This window comes from Gambusia affinis, linkage group LG18 (genome assembly GCF_019740435.1).
Source record: "Gambusia affinis linkage group LG18, SWU_Gaff_1.0, whole genome shotgun sequence".
Classification (NCBI taxonomy): domain Eukaryota; kingdom Metazoa; phylum Chordata; class Actinopteri; order Cyprinodontiformes; family Poeciliidae; genus Gambusia; species Gambusia affinis.
Window position 1 is genome coordinate 20845369 of NC_057885.1, and position 19652 is coordinate 20865020.

At 36.9% G+C, this 19652-nt stretch overlaps 1 protein-coding gene across 9 annotated transcripts in view; it reads right to left on the reverse strand.

Annotated features, from left to right (window-relative positions):
• The window catches only part of dysf (dysferlin, limb girdle muscular dystrophy 2B (autosomal recessive)), an 88259-nt gene that overhangs the window by 27862 nt on the left and 40745 nt on the right, over nucleotides 1–19652 (reverse strand). For 6 of the 9 annotated variants that reach the window (XM_044097541.1, XM_044097542.1, XM_044097539.1 and 3 more), the window contains 4 exons: nucleotides 16257–16437; nucleotides 16102–16175; nucleotides 12615–12674; nucleotides 3145–3243 (listed from right to left, as the gene is read on the reverse strand). In XM_044097541.1, the coding sequence (XP_043953476.1) occupies nucleotides 3145–3243; nucleotides 12615–12674; nucleotides 16102–16175; nucleotides 16257–16437 (414 nt within the window). The remainder of the gene's footprint in view (nucleotides 1–3144; nucleotides 3244–12614; nucleotides 12675–16101; nucleotides 16176–16256; nucleotides 16438–19652) is intronic. The other 3 variants (XM_044097547.1, XM_044097543.1, XM_044097545.1) reach the window with 1 other exon arrangement.

Sequence of the window (19652 nt, forward strand, 5' to 3'; positions counted from 1 at the left end):
CTTGCCTTAGTCTCATGATATGACTTTTAAAAGTAGTATTAGTGAATGTTAAACTGACTTTACAACAGAACAAGACAAAAAAGATGTCAGGAAAGAGGCCACAAAGAGGGAAAGGTGCGATTTTAAGAGGTTAGGTCATTGCTGAGAGCAATGGTAAGTGTTCAAGTTATACACAAAGCATGGCTGTGGTAAAGGGACTCATCATTACTGCTAAATTATTTCAGAGCTTTTAATAATTCATTTAGACAAGGTGCAATGATTATCCAATATTAAACTATTAATAGTAAAAAAAAAAAAGTTTTAATTTACTACCACCGGAGAGGCTCATAAATATTTTTTACCAAATTCAAAGTCAACCATCAAGTCTTTTAGGGACAAGTCCAAGCAAAGTTTTAAGTCTTTTTCCAAAAATCAAAAGTGAATCCAAGTCAATCAATTTCCTTTTGTCTAGGTGTGACAACTTGGTTTTTAAAAGCCCCAAATTAATATAACATCCATGTCATCCATTAGAGTATGTAAACCTGCAGTGGTGAGCATGCCAGCTAATTTGCTAATCTGTTAATAGCAGAGGTAATTTCCCGTTTATCGCTTTTGCTAACTTTGAAAACATTTGGCTTTTTTAGCTTTCCTTGAATAATTATTTTTCTGGATAAATTATTGGCTGTTTTCTAAACATTCAAATAAGTAAAATGTTACATCTCTGTAGAAGTTTAATTTTTAGATTGTTAAGAATCAATGGTTAGGTGTGCTGTGGTGGCGCAGGGGTTAAGCACAACCCACATATGGGGGCCTCACTGTCGCAGGTTCGATTCCCGGCCTGGTGACCTTTGTCGCATGTCTTCCCCCTTCTCTCATTACATATTTTCATGTTATTTCACTATCAAATAAAGGCCAATAAGGCCTTTAAAAAATTAAGTAGTTAGATGTTCATATTCATGCTCTCATTTTGAAGTGGGGAAGAGCACTTCAAAATAAGCAGTTCTGTATCTTTTTCCCCCCAATTATTATTTCAAACAATAAACATACAGAGACAAAATAAAACAAGGACAGTACAGAATAACATATAAACATGAATACAATATTTAAGAGGATTATGGAATATGTATATGAAATCATAACGTCAAAATTTAAGTGGTGCATGAGAGTTGTAGTCTTTGAAGGCAGATATCATTTGGATTGAAATCAGTGCTTTAGAATTAGCACCAACTAAATACTGTGTTGGTGTAGCACATTTGTATGAACTGTGCAAATACTTATTATCACTTTAGAGCTAGTGGAACTAATTATTACCACTTTAGAGTTAGTGGAACTAATTATTAGTGCTTTAGAGTTAGTGGAACTAATTATTACCACTTTAGAGTTAGTGGAACTAATTATTAGTGCTTTAGAGTTAGTGGAACTAATTATTACCACTTTAGAGTTAGTGGAACTAATTATTATCACTTCAGAGTTAGTGGAACTAATGTTTATAATTAGTGCTTTTGGGTTAGTGGAACTATTGATCAGTGCTTTAGCATTAGTATAACAAATTATTAGTGCCTTAGTGTTAGCTATGCTAATTGTTAAGCACTAATCATAAACATTAGTTCCACCAACATTTTAGCTATAACTGCCCAACACTGAACTTCTGATGCAGGTAATCAATCCTCCACAAGTTGTTTTTACTTCTTCTGGTGTGAGAAATATCCAGGTCTTCCTTTGTAGGGTTCTGATCAGACTGCCATTTGAACTATGGTACCGGTCCAGATTTAGTCAAAGGGCAGAGGAAGTCACAGAAAGCAGGCGGACAAAGAGTAAAGAGGTGGCAGCTCTGGTCTGAAGGAAGGTAAAGGTTGGAAATAACAACTCATTTTCCAGGGACAGAAGGAGTTGTGGGTAAAGAGCTGGTTGAACAAATGAGAGGAACATGAGAGGAAGTTCAGCCAGGCATAAATAAGAACATACTGGAACAAAATAACAGGCGCTGCGGGAGCAGAGAGAGGGTGAAAAGGAGGCCAGGTATCAACGGAATTGGTCTTTTTTTGCCCATTTCCATCAAAATGTCCAGAAGTGTTGGAAGCGAAAGTTTTGACACGCCACAAAAATGTTAATCGGGTAGAATAAAGTCACCTATTAGGCTTCATGAATTAGGAAGTACACTCCAGGTAAATTGGATCATTGTTGAGCTTTTAGTTGAGCCTTGTTCCAGTATTTTTAACTACTTATGTTAAGATCTGTCTAAAAATAATAGCTTAGTGTTGAGGACATATCAGAGACATTTCATGTGCAAAAATGAAGCTTTCCAATGACGCTAGAGCAAACAAACAAGGGTTAAAAAACAAGACTGCTTTTGAGGGAAATATTGGGGAATGTGAGTTGATAAATCACTTGTTTGGGAACCAGGCGAGCAGAGCGACCAATGCCTCAAGTCCTGGTGGAGGGGAAGGTCATCATTTGGACCAAGAGAATCTGGATGAAGGATGAACACAGCGTGGGCGACGCAAGAAAAAAGACACTCCTGGGACAAAGGCAGACACTGCGATCGTTTGTTTCAGACCTTTGTGACATCAGAGAGAGGCCTTTTTCCTTGAATCTGTCCCACTGCTGTGGTCCGAGAAAAGATCCACTTCGATGAATCACGATGACGTTGAATGACAGAGCATGGGAACTGTCTGTAGCCAACGAGCAGACAACAACAGGGCAGAGAGCAAAATAAACCAACCGAGTACGATCACCAGGTGCTTTATTAGGTGGTATTGTCCTTCAAGATGGTTTGATCTACTGGGATTTTCATGCACAACCATGTCTAGTTTACAGAAAATGGTCCAAAAAGAAAGAAACTATTAAGTCAGCAAAAGGCACTGGACGAAAATGCCTTGTTGGAACAATGACAAAAGCAACTCAAATAAAGACTTGTTACAACAAAGGTACTAAATATCATCCCTGAACAAAGGAACCTTAAAGAAGATGAGCTACAGCAGCAGACAAACTAACCAGGTGCTGCTTCTTATTTAGAAATAATCATTCATTTTAAACCATGTAATTCAACAATTATATCATTTCAAACCTTGCAGTAAGAACAATGTCAAGTATAATATAGCATTTAGATGATTTAGTGTTTTATTTCAGGTTTTTCTTTCCGTGTAGCCATCAACTCTCACTCACCTTCAGGGTGTCAAAGCCTCTCTCTAAGTAAGTACCACATTTGTTTTTCTCTCCGATGGATGCGTAGAATTTACTCCACCAATCCATGGACTCCTCTCCCTGAAATCAAATGTTCAGAGTCAGAAAACGACACATTGAGGGGAAGGTGGTGTACTAAAGAGGTTGTGCAGGAGAAAGTCTGTATTTTCTTACATTTATGTGAAGTTTTTCAAGGTCTCTTACACAAGTTGGGGTTTTAGTTTCCCCGAATGTTCTGCAATCCAAAATACACATTTTGGAGTCCCAGACCTGAATTCAACCCCGGTTTCTCCTCACTGTGTTGCTGACTGATGTAATCTCAACATATAGACATCCCTTCAATCACCAAAACGTCTTTAGTCCAACAGGGCTTAGCATGATCATTAAGTCTGAATTTGCCTGACAGCTGAACTTCTCCATAAACCTTTGACTTTTCAAGCATATTGAAAGTCCTGTTGTTGCTCTTTCTAGAGCTGTGTAGGATTTTTCCAGTGATCACATAGCAAGACAGAGTTGGCCAACTCACGTCAACAGAAGTAAAAACTGTCTCTGGTGGCTCTATGGCATTAAGGTCATGGTATATGGAGATTTGATGCAATGGAAAAGGGAAACACTGCAATGGGAAGTGGGTGGAAACCAACTTGTGCACCAGAGGAACCATATTATTTTAAAAAAGAAAGAAAGAAATCCAACTGTTTATGGATGAAGACAATGGTAGTTGTACTTTTTCTTATACAACTACTAAGGTTTTTTCAATGCTTTATTTTTCCTACTGTCTGGTTATCAATGACAGAAAGCTAATAGGAGATACCCTGCAAAACACAAAATCTGGCCAAGAATTTTTTGTACATCAAATGTTTTAATGTATCAGTTTCAGCAAGAGCTTGTTTTAAGTCAAAAATTATTTAACATTCATTTAAAAAGTATTGGTTACACTGGCAGATTATTTCACTTATAACATGGAGAAAAATTACTTGTTACAAGTGGAAACATTTACAAGATTTTTCATTATCGAGTGAAAAATGTGGGGGAAAAATACATTTTGATTTCTATATTCACAGTAATCTAATTATGACAATATTTACAACCTAAAAATGCCTAAATATGACAATATTTAGATTACTGCAGAAAATATTTACTAGCAGTAAAAGTAAATGCTAGAGAAAAGTTACAAACTAAACCTGTCAATTCAGCTAATCATTGAAACATTTTAATCTTCTACAGTAACTAAAGTTAGCCTAACAATGTAGATGTTATTGAAATGGAGAAAATATAAAGTAACCAATCTTATGCTGCAAAAAAAAACAAAACAAGAATGCTCTGAAATTTTTTTAAAGTTTCTCTAAATGCATAACTGTTAGCTATATTCTGAGTAAACATTATCTTCACTTTGAGTAACAGTTAGCATCACTCTGCGTCTGATAGCCGTTATCTTCAGACTAAGCAGCCATTAGCTTCACCTTCAGCAGCCATTATCTTCAGTCTGAGTAGCCATTAGCCTAGTAGAGTAGCCGTTAGCCTAATAGAGTAGCCGTTAGCCTAATAGAGTAGCCATTATCCTAATAGAGTAGCCGTTAGCCTAATAGAGTAGCCGTTAGCCTAATAGAGTAGCCGTTAGCCTAATAGAGTAGCCGTTAGCCTAATAGAGTAGCCGTTATCTTCACCCTAACAACTCATTGGCTTCTGAATACTTGTAGATTGTGTTTGTTAGCTACAATATAAATAACTTTTAGTCTGACTCTGAGCATCTGTTAGCTTAACTGTTAGCTTCTGACTTTCGTTGTTCAAGAGTGTCTGAACTGAAGTGTGGCTCTCATGTCATACACATTACATTGATTGCAAATCGCTTTAAAACAACAAGAAATAAACAAGATAATAAATACAAATGCTGAACTGCTGTTTTACAGTGTGTTCCCTCTTGAATATTTAACATTTTTAGTCTTATAAACAAACAGACTTACCCACTGTAACATCTATTGTCCGTATTAACAGCAAAAGAGAAAACAAAACATATGGGATTAGGAATAATCCCATTTTGAACACATTGAGGCTGTAAAATCAAACACTTTGTAAGCAGATATCCTGATTCCTCATTCACGTAATACATTAAGGATTTCAGTCTAAAATAAAAACATGGCCCATTAAGGGGAGAAAAATGAAGTGATCCCTCTATTACAACATGACTGCTGGCATGAAAGTAAAGGTTGTTAAAGTATTACTATTACAGCTATGAGTCATGCCGAGGTCTTACAATGTCCTTCTGTTCAGAGGGTGAAACGCAGATCTTCGATTGGAAATGTCGAGGCTCGGATGGTTGTCGTCTTGATTCATTTAATGTGATTCCTCAGAGATGAATAATGAGTTGAAACGAGCGGGGATGTCACAAAGTTTAGAGCTGATCAAGTTTAGAAAATGATCTGCTCACACTGGCAACAAGAACTGCTGAGCTATCAGAAAGTCGCACTGCGAAAACTGGCCTAGTTTCGACTGCAAACGTCTTAATACAGTTCAAAAAAGACAAAACTAACTTACAATTAACTTTTCTGCAAAACACAGGAGCCTTAAGTAGATAATTTCTTAATATTGATGAAAATCCAGTCATAGGTGAAATTATCTGTTAGTGGAACAAGATGTCTGGTTCCACTGGCAGATCATTTCCAATCCAATCAAATCCCAGTTTGTTTACTATTCAAAATTACCAATGGGACATACAAGATTTAAAACATTTCAAATGACATTTTAAAGACACAAAAACATAAAATACAGGAAAAGATGATTTCACGTTTAGCTAGCACTTTTTAATCAATATGAATGAATTACTGACTTAAAACAAGCTTTTATATCTTGCTGAAAATTACTTAGTTTTGTCTAATTTCAAGTGTACTACAGTATTTGAATTAGAAATTCGATAAAATACTTGGGAAGATTTTGTGTTTTTGCAGTGTTTATACTTGTTCTGACAGCTTGAATGGACGTAAAATATCCTGAAATATATGCAGATTCACTGCAAAACAGGAAATCTTAAGTATTTTTGGTTTATTTTCTAGTGAAAATATCTCAATACACTTGAAATAAGATAAAACTAACTTAAAAGTAACTTTTCAACAAGAAATAGGAGCTTGTTTTAAGTAAATAATTCTTTAAAATTGATTTTAAAAATTCTAGTTTGTAGATATTTTCCCCAATTTAAAAGTGAAATAACCTGCCAATGGAGTCAGAACTGTTTCTTCAATATTAAGGAATTTGCACATGTTGCAGGTCATTGTGCACCCATTCAAATGATCAAATACTGCAAAAACGAAAAATCTTACCAGTTACTGTTGGTTGTTTCAAGTCAATAATTTCTTAATATTAATAAAAACAAAGTTCTGGTTCCACTGGCAGACTATTTCACTTGTAACAAGATGTTTTTGCCTTGTTATAAGTGAAATAATCTGCAACTAGAACTAGTATTTTCTACCAATATTAAGAAGTTAATGACTTGAAACAAGCTCTTTTTTGCTGAAACCCAATTTGTCAATTAATATACTTGAAAAAATACAAAACTAAGATATTTGCCCTTTAAACGAGACCAAAATACTTGCAAAAATTCTGAAAATCTGAATATATTTCAGGATATTTTGTGTTCTTTTAAAATCAGAACTGCAAAAAACACAAAACCTTTCCAAATTTGTTTAAAGTAAATAATTCCTTAATATTGGTTAGAAACAAAATACTAGTTCCACTGGATTATTTCACTTCTAGTAAGATATTTTCCCATGTTATAAGTGAAATAATCTGCCAGTGGAACTAATTGTTCTTATCAATATTCAAGAATTATTGACCTAAAACAAGCTACAGTATCTTGCTGAAAAGTTACTCCTAAATTAGTTTTGTCTTTTTTAAGACAAGAAACTATGAAACTACACCAGGAATAGGACTTTGAGTTTTTGCAGTGCTTTCACATTATTCTCTCACAGACTTAAAAGCTGTCATTTTGTGTGATAGAAGGAAAAAAGCGTCATATTTAAATGCAATCAGTCTCCACCCTGCAGCCCTGAACCCACCAAGGGACTCTCAAACTGGTGACGCATGCAGCTCGCTTCGCTTTCTGTGCATTAACGTACAACAAAAGTGCTCTTATAGAGGGGTAGGTTTGTGTGGAATCCCCTTTCTCATATTTCCCACAGACTCCAACACACGCAGAATCACTTGGAAGCACAACTAGGGCAGGGAACACTATGAAATTCCTAATTTTTCCAAAGCGGCAGCATGTCATGGCGTGGAAAGGAGCCGCACGTGGGGCTCAGCACACATACGGAGCGTCTGCTGCGCGTTAATGTGCCCTCTGTGTGCTGCCGCTGCCAAACGCTGATGACAGGGGCGCCAGAGAGTGCGCGCGCCGTCGTTTCGGGGTGTGCTCGCTCCGGTCCGCCAGGCGAAGTTCAGACAGATTAAAGCCGTCGCCGGGGCGCTCCAGGCTGCGACGCGGATTAAGTACACACTGTGGAAAACGAGCGTGCGCACACTCGGCCTGCGGCGGTCGGTCCGGGGTGTCGGTGTGGTCTGCAGCCAGTCATTACGACCCGCAGGGAGAGTCAGGGTAACCGAAGCAGCCTGGCAGTGCCAGGGATTTACATAAGAGCTCTGAGCCGCTTCATAAAAGCTTTTTATGGGGAAACCCCATCCACTGCGGGGTCAGCGGTCAGGGTACAGCTCTGCATTTGCGGCCGCTTGTTGTGTAGAAAGACACAAGGCTCGGCTCAACACTCAATTACAAAACAATACAATTTAAATCTGATTATTAGAGCCTGAAAAGATCTAGAAACTGCGCAGGGCTGCAGCAAAACGGAAAACAATCAGAAACCAAAGTGAGGAGGTGAAGTTCAGATGACACGGTACAGCAATGGGTCACTAAATTTGGGTTTTAAATTCCAACTTATACATTTATGACGTGTTTTATTTTAACAGTGTAGACATAAAGTTTTTGAAAATCTGTTTATTCTTTGAATTCATTTTGTTTAGTCAAGAAGTTGTTTCTTCAAACATTTGTTGGTGCTTTAAGTTCTGTCATAATCATAAAAGTTTAACAATAGAGATGTTCCTTCTCTTGAAATCTCTTCATTTTGCAGACTTAATACTTAATACTGTTCAAAGTAAAGAATTTCTGGCAGAATAGCTAAAAAACATCCAGTTTAGAGAGAAGAATGTGAATCAAGCGGGAAGATTTCTGAGCAGGGCCTGTTTTTGTCGTTTGCTTCCTTGTGGTTTGAAGGCAGAGCACCATTCCTCAAGTAAGAATCTGTGGCATCTTTCATATAAATAAGTTTCGGCTTAGCGATCACTGAGTGACATTACACAGAACCGGTCCAATCCCAACGCTATATTTCCATTTGCTGCTTTAGTCTCATTCTGCCGACTAGCACATTTTTTTTTAGAAAACAGAAAATACCATATTTTCAACCAGCTGCCAGTGACTGGAAGAAGGAACTGCTGATTTCTTACAGAAACTGCCACTTACTCTCAACAGATCCTTACTTCTGTAGCTCATTAAATAAAATATTAGTAATAAATGGGAATTTGACCCTGTACAGAAAAACAAATCTTACCATTTTTGTCTAGTTTCTGGTGGAAATATCTTATTACACTTGAAATTATATGCACAAAATAAACGTAACTTTTCAGCAAGATATAGGAGCTTTTTTAAGTAAATAATTCCTTGATATTGATTTAAAATGTACTAGTCCCACTGGCAGATTATTTAATTTATTACAAGACATTTCTCCCAAATTATAAACAAAATAATCTGCCAGGTTTCTATCAGAATTAAGGAGTTATTTACTAAAAACAAGCCCTTATATCTTGCTGAAAAGTTACTTTTAAGTGAGTTTGTCTTATTTTAAGCGTAGTAGGATACTACTACTAGAAACTAGACCAAAATATTTGGTAAGGTTTTGTGTCTTTTGTAGTGTGAACAGGTCTAAGCATCAAGTAAATACTTTGCTTAGGTGGATATGTTTGAAATAAATAAACTAAACTCATTTCAGTTTATTTGCTCCTATTTTGTAGATCCAAGAGCTGTTTACAGTCCATTTGTATATCAGGATCTCCGTGTGTTTACAACATGTTACAAGTAATTAATAGTTTTAATTGTAAATTTGTCCAGGCTGAATAATGTGCAGGTTGAGAAATCAGTGGGGCGTCCTGGTTAGTAATGTCCCTCCTCTAGCCCACATTCTGTTTCCATGGTAACCACCCGTTCTAACTGCCCAGCCACAGTTTCCATGGTTACTCTGCATTCTGTGCGACGTTACTTAGTAAGATGTTTACATACTAGAAGTTGTCATTTCATTTTGATGGGTCTTAATGAGTTTTAGCAAACTCATTTTGTTTTGTATTTCAAATTTTGCACGACTTTTCATTGTTCTATAGAACCAAAAGTCGAGCTTTTCGCGACAGACATTGGAAATTAGCTTGGACTATAAATGTTAAAGTGTGATATTTGTTAATAGCCAAAATCTGTCTCTATAGAAAATACACACGTATTAAGAGCTTCAGAAATGAAGTTTTTCAAGCTGCTTATGATCTTCCACGCTATAAAGTAACCTAACTTTATAACTTTGTCCTGAGAAAACAGAGTATCTTCAGTCAGAGACTTCTTCAGAGTCGCTGTAATACAGACTGCTACGATAACTCTTTGAAGAATCTGAATTAATTAGTTAAAATAAGATTAAGATTATAACAACATTCAATCTTTCTTTGGGATCAACAAAGTATTTTTGAATTTGAATTGAATTTTAACAGACGTGTGTATGCAGCCATTTTTTAACTAACGTAAAGTGCAATATTTAATTTGCAACTAACACGCTTTGAAACAGGCTTGTTGATTATATGGATCTGGTAACAAATTATGATATTTTTCCTATGCATGTCTTATCCTGTAGAGAAAATAAAGTATTTCTGATTAGCCAAACAATTTAACCATAGACTTTATAAGCCAAATGCCTAACAGCAGACTTTCAAAAGTGGTGCACCACCCAGAGCTGCACGGACACATCTGAACAACATTCTGGGCAGAAAATATGTGCAGCGCTCAGAGTTTTGGAGGCTGGGAGCAGCTTACATCAGTCTGCAGCCGTGATTAGCAGAACAAGAAAAACAGTAATGATTTAGTAAGCTATTTTGACATCTTGTTTCTGGTCACAGTGTCATTAGAGGGCCATAAATGCGTGTTCCCCCCAGAAACTCCTCTTGCAGAAACAGGAAAATGCCACAACGTCGCCTGGCATGAAGCCACGTCGGTTAGTTCCTCTGGATTTATGGAAGCTGAGGAAAACTACAACGTTTTCAAAGTGGGATTTTAACCCAATCTGACTGCCTGCTGGCACAAGACCTGAACAGTTTTGATGGGAGTTAATGGGAATGGAGAGGTGCAGTTTGACCACATTTTTTCACCTGGAGAAACAAAGAAAAAACTAATCAGAAACCACATTATGTGCAAAGCACCAGATCCTGTCATCAACTTGCGTCAGGCAGAGACTTGACAATTTTCCATCTCAGATGTGAGGTCGCGATGCCACCGACAGCTGATCTCCTTAAACTTTCCCAACGCTGAAACCGAATCCGACTGAAAGCAGCCGTGCAGTCCGCCTCGCTGCAGTAATGTGGTAATCATCAGCGCCGTTTTCTGGTCTTGACCCAAACGTAAAGGAGCCAGGTTTATTTTGCTGGTGCCGTGCGACATTATCCTCCCTCTTTTTTCCTCCTTTCACTCAAAGAATCATTTCTGATTCTTTCAGTCGCTCCTGCCTCTCCTTTCGTCAGTCTCTCCCTCTCATTTATTCCTTGTGGTAACTGTCGGCGCTCGGGGAGTTGCGGTAGAGAGGATCTATAGCAGCTCTGTTGACTTTGGCCCCGAGCAGACAGAAAGCCGAGCCTTTAATTTGAGTGGTTTCAATATCTGTCCCCTTAATAAAACAAATATCTTTGTTTGGAGAGAAAGAAATAACCCCCCCAATTACATGGAGTGAGGAACTACTGGATGCGAGTCTTTAAACCGACCGGGCTTTGAGATGCAGAATAAGAAAATGCAACGTGCAAATCAGCGATTGGGTTTCAAACCGCACAGATCGGAGCGCGTTGCTCACTGAAACCCTGGGCTCAAAACGCTCCTGTGAATTCCTTCCACATCAGGCCAGTGACGTCCACCAGCCTCAGTTAGAAAATACTTTACTGCGCAATTCTGACTAGTAAGAATGAAGAAATCCTCTGTTTGTTGCCAGTGAGAGGAGATCTGGAGATATGACACAGGATTAGGCATGATACGATTAATCAGATTGGTCAAGATTAACACGATTAATCAGGATTAATCAGATTGTTAAGAGTAATCAGATAGATTGAGATTAATCAATTGTGACTAATCGGATTGTTAATTATTAAGCCGATTAACCGTGACTCCTCCGATCAATTAAGATTAATCTCATCAATCCGATTAATCGTTATTAATCAGAATAATGAGTAATCAGATTAATTGTAATTAATCAGATTGATTATAATTAATCAAATTAATTGTAATTAATCAGATTGATTATAATTAATCAGATTAATTGTGATTAGACCATTTTTTTAAAATAATTGTCAGCTATGTTTTAATTGATCAATCATTAACTGGAGTATACAGATTCAAAAACTGCCATTTGCTGAAAAACAATGTTTTCAGAGCTGTAATAAAGTCAAAACTGTGAAAAATATATATAATTTTAGCATTTAAGATGCAAACTTTTTTCTGTAAATATGTTTCAGCTCAAACACCTCAAGTGACATGAATCAAATTCACTAAATAAATGGATTTAATAGATAATAAGGTTGTTTTGTTTTTATCTTAAAAAGGACTGATTGATTGCTTTGTTCGCATCTTATTATGTATTTCTAATATTGTATAAAAAACTGGTTACATTTGTTTTGTCCGATGAATGGTCATAATAATTAATTACTAAAATAATCGTAAACATGATAGAGAGTTGTGATAAAACAGTGTGAACGCTTCCTTTGAAGAAGAGCTTTGCATTTTCCATTGTTACAACCACAAACCTCCATAATTTATGTGAAAAACACAATCTAATCTAGCACATATTTGTGAAACAGAAGGAAAATGGAAGACGGTTTTCAAAAGTGTTTCACTGAGAAACATCAGAAACCAGCGGTGTCTATTTAGCCTGCTCTACTTTGACGCTACAAAAAGAATAACATCATATTTAAGACTCCTGTAAGATATAAATTAACCCAAATTCCATCAGGTTGTCATGGCAACATGACAATATGTGAGTCAGCTGAACGGGTGTAGATACTTTTGTAAGGGGCTGTAGAGTAACGGGAGCAGAGCAAGACATACAATCAACGAATGAATGAATGAATGAATGAATGAATGAATGAATGAATGAATGAATGTGTTAAAGGATGAGTCTGTTACCTACATGCAGGCTGGAACTAGAGGTCGAGAGGTTAATGATAGCTGAACTGGCTCCATCTGCAAACTACAGGAAATCATGCAAAAGCACAGAAAACACAGAAAACACAAACTGTCAGGTTAGATGGTTAGAGCTACACACAACCTGACCTTCACAGCCTCTAACAACAGCGCTACATAGCAACAGCGAGAACAGGTTTCCAAGCCAAAGAGCCAAATGGAACAATAGAAATGTTTTTAAAATACAGGTTGATAGAAAGCTGATAAAAGTGAGTCTGGATCAGTTAAAATCTGCTTTTATGTTTCTTTGAACAGATTGTGTAGGAGAGGTCTGTGGCCTATACAAAACATTAAATTTTTTTGCACAAAATCATTCATAGGTAACTAGATTTTAGTCTGATCAGTTCTGTTTTAACCTGTCACATTAAATGTAAGTAATTTCAACGTTCACACTCACACATGAAAATGGCTGCAAACAGATGAGCAATTATACAACCGTACATCTTTGACAAGCAGAAGTGGAGCCTCCTGCACAACCAACAAGAATGCAGCAGGTGGTTTCTGGATGGTAAGTCCACAACAAAATACTTGTCTTTTCCAGCAGCCATTGTACAGCACATAAAACTGGCTGACCAAATGTTCTGGAGCTCTGATTGGGTTGCTAGGTAATGGCACTGGGCTTGGCTGAGGTTGCTAGGTAACGGCAGAGTGCCTGTCAAGGAACTTTTCGAAAGGCTCCTTTTTCTTACGTCAAAAAAACATGAACTTATTGCCAAAAAATGGCTCAGCTGGGAACTTTTTAAGAGCTTGGGCTGCTTTTGGAAGTGGTTGAGACCTAAATGGAGGAATAAAAATTTGCAAAATGTGAATTAATAATTTTGGTAAGTTTAGCTGAAACAGGGAAAGTTTAGTTTATGTCTTTCGAAATGTACACTAGTAAATTTAAAGAAAATTAAAAAGAAATATATATTTATTTTTAAATAGCCACTTGCTGTCTGACATCTTTTACGTCTAAGCAACTTTCAGAATCAACAAGAATGTTTCAAACTTGTAGAAAATTAAGCTTCTTCACAGATTTACCACTCAGGGTTTGGATTTCGTCAGATTTCTAATTAAAACTCACCTTTTTAATGAGACACGACCAAAACCAAAGTAGTAGATTCTGTTTAAATTTGTTTTGTTTCTTTTGTTTTACTGAATTTTGTTGTGTTGTTAGGCTGAATGGTGCACTTTTATTGTTTTTAATTTTGATTTCTGAACATGTAAATTAAGTTATCTGTTAGATTACAGTGTACAGATTACTTTGGCGTGAAAATGGGGAGTGATTTTTTTCCTACTTTTTGTAGTTTTCACCTGTTAAAGTGATGCTTTCTGGAGAATCTGGACGAATAGAAGACACACTGCGTATCCAATCTCTGTAATGACTGGTGATAAATTAACAAAACACCAGATAGAAAAATGCTAGACGTTGTAAATTCTTCTCCCTGTTTGCCTTTTTTGCACAGATTAAAAACAATGCTGCTTATTATTGAGGTTGCTGACCAGCTGCTAGACTTCACAGCTGTTTCCAAATTACAGATTTCTAAATCCTCAAACATGAGGAACATTCAGCAGGAACCGCAGATTTATCGTCTGGTTTGGTTGCTCTCATTGTGTCCGCTCCGCTGTTTTGATGTGGGGGCGCTTTAATTGGACGAGGTCGTTAATGTCAGGGAGTGTACACTGATTTCGACACCCTGCTTAGACTCCGTGAACCCTCAGAGTGATTTATGCTTCTTAGCTCAAGCTGCGCATTTCTGGACCTCCCATGTTGGCACACATTAAAACCTGCTACTCCCACTCCGACGCAATGAGACAAAAGCAATTGAAGAGGATGGAAAATGTGAGGTTTGAGGCGTGAAAGAGGTCAGTGTTGAAACGCTCCCCGCAATCCTGAAAGCTATTTCAGCATAAAGGCAAAAATTTAACGCCCAGGAAATGAACCTAAGTTCATGCAAAGTATTCTGATGTGACGGCAAAATATGTGAAGCAGGATTGGGCAGAAAAGAGAAGAAACAGCCAGAGAGGTCTGAGGGGTGAAGAGACTGATAAGACTGCAAAAATGCAACAGAAATGATAATAAAGATAATAAGACATTAAAAATGAAACTACTAAAGTGTGCGCCTGGGAAAAAAAGCAAAACGTTTTCTGAAGCAATAAGACAAAGAAAGAAGAGATTAGGAATGAAATGAGGATTGGGAAGTAGGACTGATAATCGTCTGAAGGAGATTTTGAGAGATGGAAGAGTCCAGAAAGGATGGATGTAAAAATGAGTGCAGAATACAAGAGAAAATTTAGAAAAATTTAACTGGAAGCAGAGATGAAGGAAGGAGGGATAAAGCAAAAAAGTACAGAAAAAAGAAGCCTAAAGCTAAAAATAAATAAGGAGAGAAAAAAAAATAGTGACTCAAGGTGAATTTACACCAATCCAGTTTAGTGCGCTTCAACTGAACTTTAACTCATTTGACTAGAAGGTCCGGTTCATTTGGTGAGGTGTGAATGTGCAATCAAACTCTTGTCCGCCTAAAATATTCTCGGTTCAGTTGAAGTGAACTCTGGTGCAGTTTGAATGCAGATGAGAACGCCAACCCAACCAGAGGCCGCTTCAAAGGCAGGAAGTGGACTAAATTGCAGGGGATTCTGGGTAAATACAACTAAAACAAATGTGCAAGTCTAGTGCTAGCGGGACAAAAAACATGGTTTTTACCAAAGACAAAAGAGAAACCCTACAACTGTTAAAATCTGACGAGACTCCATTTCTGTTTATATTTTGTGAAGAAGGAAGTTGTGCTCATGTTTTCCTCAGAGGATTTCGGTGCAGCACCCCCACAGGCGAGGAGGGGAACAGCATTTCTTATTTAGTTTGGATAGTTTCAAAGTCTGATTTCAGTGTTTAACACCGTTTATTGTTACTCCTTAAGGTCCTCAGATGCCATTTATGATGGTGATATTTGAATATATGGTGCTCAGAGGAGACAAACTCAAAACGAGACACACAAAAAAACGATTAATTTGAACTCTTATTAAAGCTTCATTGTCACTATGTATTTTTAGGAGACTTTGATGGATTTTACAGAAAAATTAATCATCAAAAGCAGAATTTGGTGGTGAGTTGTGCAAGCTCTTACGCCCTCCTTTGGCATATTACAGTGAAATAAAAAATTGGATGCTCCAAACATCCAACACATTCTTAATGTTCCTAATTAAAATCTCAAAGATGTCCTGATGTTTGTTTTTCACAATTAAATTAAATACTTATTTTTTTAAGTGATGGAAGTGAAAAAATTGTGACGGAAACTCTAAAAAGGACAATTTTCAAAAGGGCATAACTGTCGAAGAAGTTATTAATTTGATTGATATTGTAAATTTGTTGTATTTGTTGAAGAAAAGTGCAGCTAAATGATGTAAAAAGGCTTTTTGGTGATGATTTCAGCTTGCTAGCAGGTTGGTTTTACCTGGTCAGGAACAAGCGGCTCCTGATCATCAATGTCGACAAAGACTTCCCCAGAGGTCAACGTTGGTGTCTCGCCTTGATTCAGAAACACAAATAGGGGAAATTTTATCACAGATCTGATGTTCGTATTTGCCCATAAGGTAATTTTTCTCTTACGTCTCCAGCCGTGCCCTTCCTCCTCCTCCTCCTCCTCCGCTCGCTCTTCCTCTTGTGTGCGTCGGTACTCCTCAAGCGACCGGATGGTGCACTGACCGACCACTGGCTTCCTCCCAAACTGACGGTTGTCAATGACTTTGATTACGATGGGCGGCATGTAGAGCTCCTCACGGGGAAGTCTCTGTTGACAAGGAACCAAAAAGAGACTTTAAATGTCTGCATTATAATTAAAAAGGTAAGTTAGAAACAAAACACAAGATCATCAGCATAAAGCTTTTATATTTTTTTTTTTTTTATTAGAAACATAATTTTAAAACAAAACATGATATCATCAGCATAAAGCTGATTTTATATTAATTAGCAACATTAGGGAAACACTGTTTGCTGTAGGGATTTAGATCGTAGAGTGAATTCAGGCAGTCAATAATTTGATCAAATCAACAAACACATCAGGAGAAAAAAGTTATGGGTCGTTTATGAAGCTAGCTATTCCAACTTTTGTAAATACTGCTATCTTTGAGTACTGCTAGGTGGGCTAATTCCACAGATAAATAAAAGAGCGGAAAGCTGATGCTGTATCTCCCTACATCCAGTGGGAGGTGCAGAAAAGCAGGGGTTACAACTGATAGTAGCCACACACTAGAATAAGATTTTTGTTTTGATAGAGAGCAAAAAAGAATTTGCAAGTGAGCAGAGAGAGGCTTTGGTAGCAAGGAGAAAATCTGAGCGCGAACACAAAAATTTGAGTTAGCACAAAGAATATTTGGAAGCGGGCAGATGAGATGAAATGATGCTCTCAAACTGAAAATGTGTGCTCTCGACAACTAGAGCACACATAAGGTCAGGAAAAAGTATTATTAAAAAAAGGGAAGGGAGAGGGAAGTAGGTAAGTCATGCTAGCTTGACTTTGACAACTTAAGATGTAGATGTGCTGTGGAATTCAGTAAAGTGACCTACACACTAACTTTCTGAGAGATCATCAGTAGAGCAGATATTTAAATTAGCTAATTAATTGCTGCTGTGTCCAGACGGTTATTTATAAGTAATCTCAAAATGAACTTCAAGAGTGAAAACATAAAACTGTAGACTGACTGTTAGCGCCGCTGAGTTGGTATGACAAACTTATTTCAGATTCGAGGGCCAGTTTGCCAACTTTACAGCTGATTGTGTGCAGCCTGTGTTGTAATTGCATGTGTTACACTGCAAAAACACAAAATCTTACCAAGTATTTTAGGTTTATATTCTAGTGTAAATATCTTACTCCATTTAAAATAACACAAAACTAACTTAAAACTTTTTAGCAAGATATAGAAGATTGTTTTACGTCAATAATCCCTTAATATTGATAAAAAAGTTAAATACTATGCCAATGAAATTAGTGGTTCTTCATCAATATTAAGAAATCATTGACTTAAAACAAACCCTGTTTCCTGCTGAAAAGTTAGTTTTGTCTTATTTCAAGATATTTATCCAGCATTTTGTCTAGAAACTAAACCAAAACACTTGGTAAAAGTTTTGTGTTTCTGCAGTGAAGATGTCTGACTAACTTCCCTGTAAAAGTTACTCCTTTAAAAAGCCTCAGGGCAACATTTTAAGTAAATACCTAAAAAATGAGTCAGTTAATGTGATTCTTTTGACCTTCTCTGGCTTTGAAGAGGCCTAAGTAGGCCTACCGATGCTAAAGAAACACATTAAAGTGAAAGACTTAGAGATGTGGTCCAACTCTTCAAAGAGTTGTATTTAAAAAAAATATGCATGTGGCATTTTGCTCTGCCCCTGTGGCATAAGAAAGCACTTATGCAGTCAACTTTAAACCCTAATATTGTTAACAGTGAATGCTTGGACCGAGTTCTGGGGCTGAATTTAAGGGAGAAAATGTGTGCATGTTTCCACTGTCCGGTTCAGGCTGTCATACGCCGGTGGTCAAACGCAGGCCCTTAATCTTGTTAACATTAAACAGCGTGTGCTGCGTCTGAGTCTGAGGGGGGAAAAATGTGATAATTTCCATACCCGAGTTTAAGCTGTCATAATAAAACACAGAGGGGATCAGCTTTAGACTTTAATATTGTTAAACTCTTAAGAACATTTAGGAACAAAGTGTCTGAGTGAGGAGAAAGTAGGGATTAAATCTGAAGCCCAGATTTAAGTTTTGTTGATTTTGTACAATATTGAAGCACATTTGCCACTATTGATTCAATGTCTTATTATTCCTTGATTTCTGAACATATTTTTAGTTTGCTATCTTTCCATAATGCTGAAAATTCATTTTAAAAAAACTGCCTCTGAATACGAGCCTGAATGTGATAATAAAATTTACAGAAAATATCAGAATATCTTTCAATTTTGAGAAATCTTAATCCTCCTTTTACTCAAAGAGACAGAACTAAGAAAGTTGGACTTTAGCTGATTAAAAATTATATTTTTTATAAGTTTAATCATTTATTAACACTTTCCAACTGATGTTACTGTCACTTAATTCAAGCATAAATATTTTTTTTTTTATTTCTCTCAGTATATCTGAGGCACTTTGACACAAAGTCAATAATTATGCCTATTTCTCCATAACAAATGTAACTTTTACTATCTAGAAGTTAGTGTCTATCAAGAGAGTGTATCGTCAGATTAAAATGAAGAAAAACACACACGCTTCCTGCATCAGCGGGAGTGAAATTGTCGTAATAACCCGACATCGGCTGCAAAGTGCAACGTCTCCCCTTTCAGGAACCATTGAAATTTTTCAGATAGTGTAAAGGGTCGCGGCGTTACGGTACTGCACACGTTTGGCTGAATAAAGTTAATGTTAATTAAAATAAAAATGAATCCAAATGTTCAACGGGAAGATCTCAACTGAATCCAGAGTAAATCCAGTCCTGCTTCGACTAAGATTTATTTTTATTTAATTTTATTCCTGCTTCACTTTTTGGATCTTGTCTTTTGTTTATGTAGAAACAAGAACAAGTCAAAGACGATTTATCTTGTGTTTATTTGCTTCTTTTGTTCATCGGTCAAATTGGTGAAGATTAAACTTTTTTTTCTTTTTACAAAAGAAAAATCCAAAAACATTCATAATTTGAGACTCGTCTGTTTTATCACAATTATTCAAAGTTTATTTTTCATCTGCATCCAGTTTCAAATCATCTGGCAAGTATCTGCACTTCCACAAGAATCTGCGCCCTGTATTTATGTCGTATATTAATCTAGCGTACATGTTGGTGGCCACTGGAACGTTCCTCCACTCTACATCTGCAGAAGCCTCATGAAGTTAAAACAGAGCTGGAAACATCTCAGACTGCCGCTTTTACTTTTCTACTAAAACATCTGAACTTTCCATGGAAAAAGGGAGGGAAGCCTAGGGTCCTTCCCTCTGGTGCCATTATTGTGGCTTAGCTGATGAAG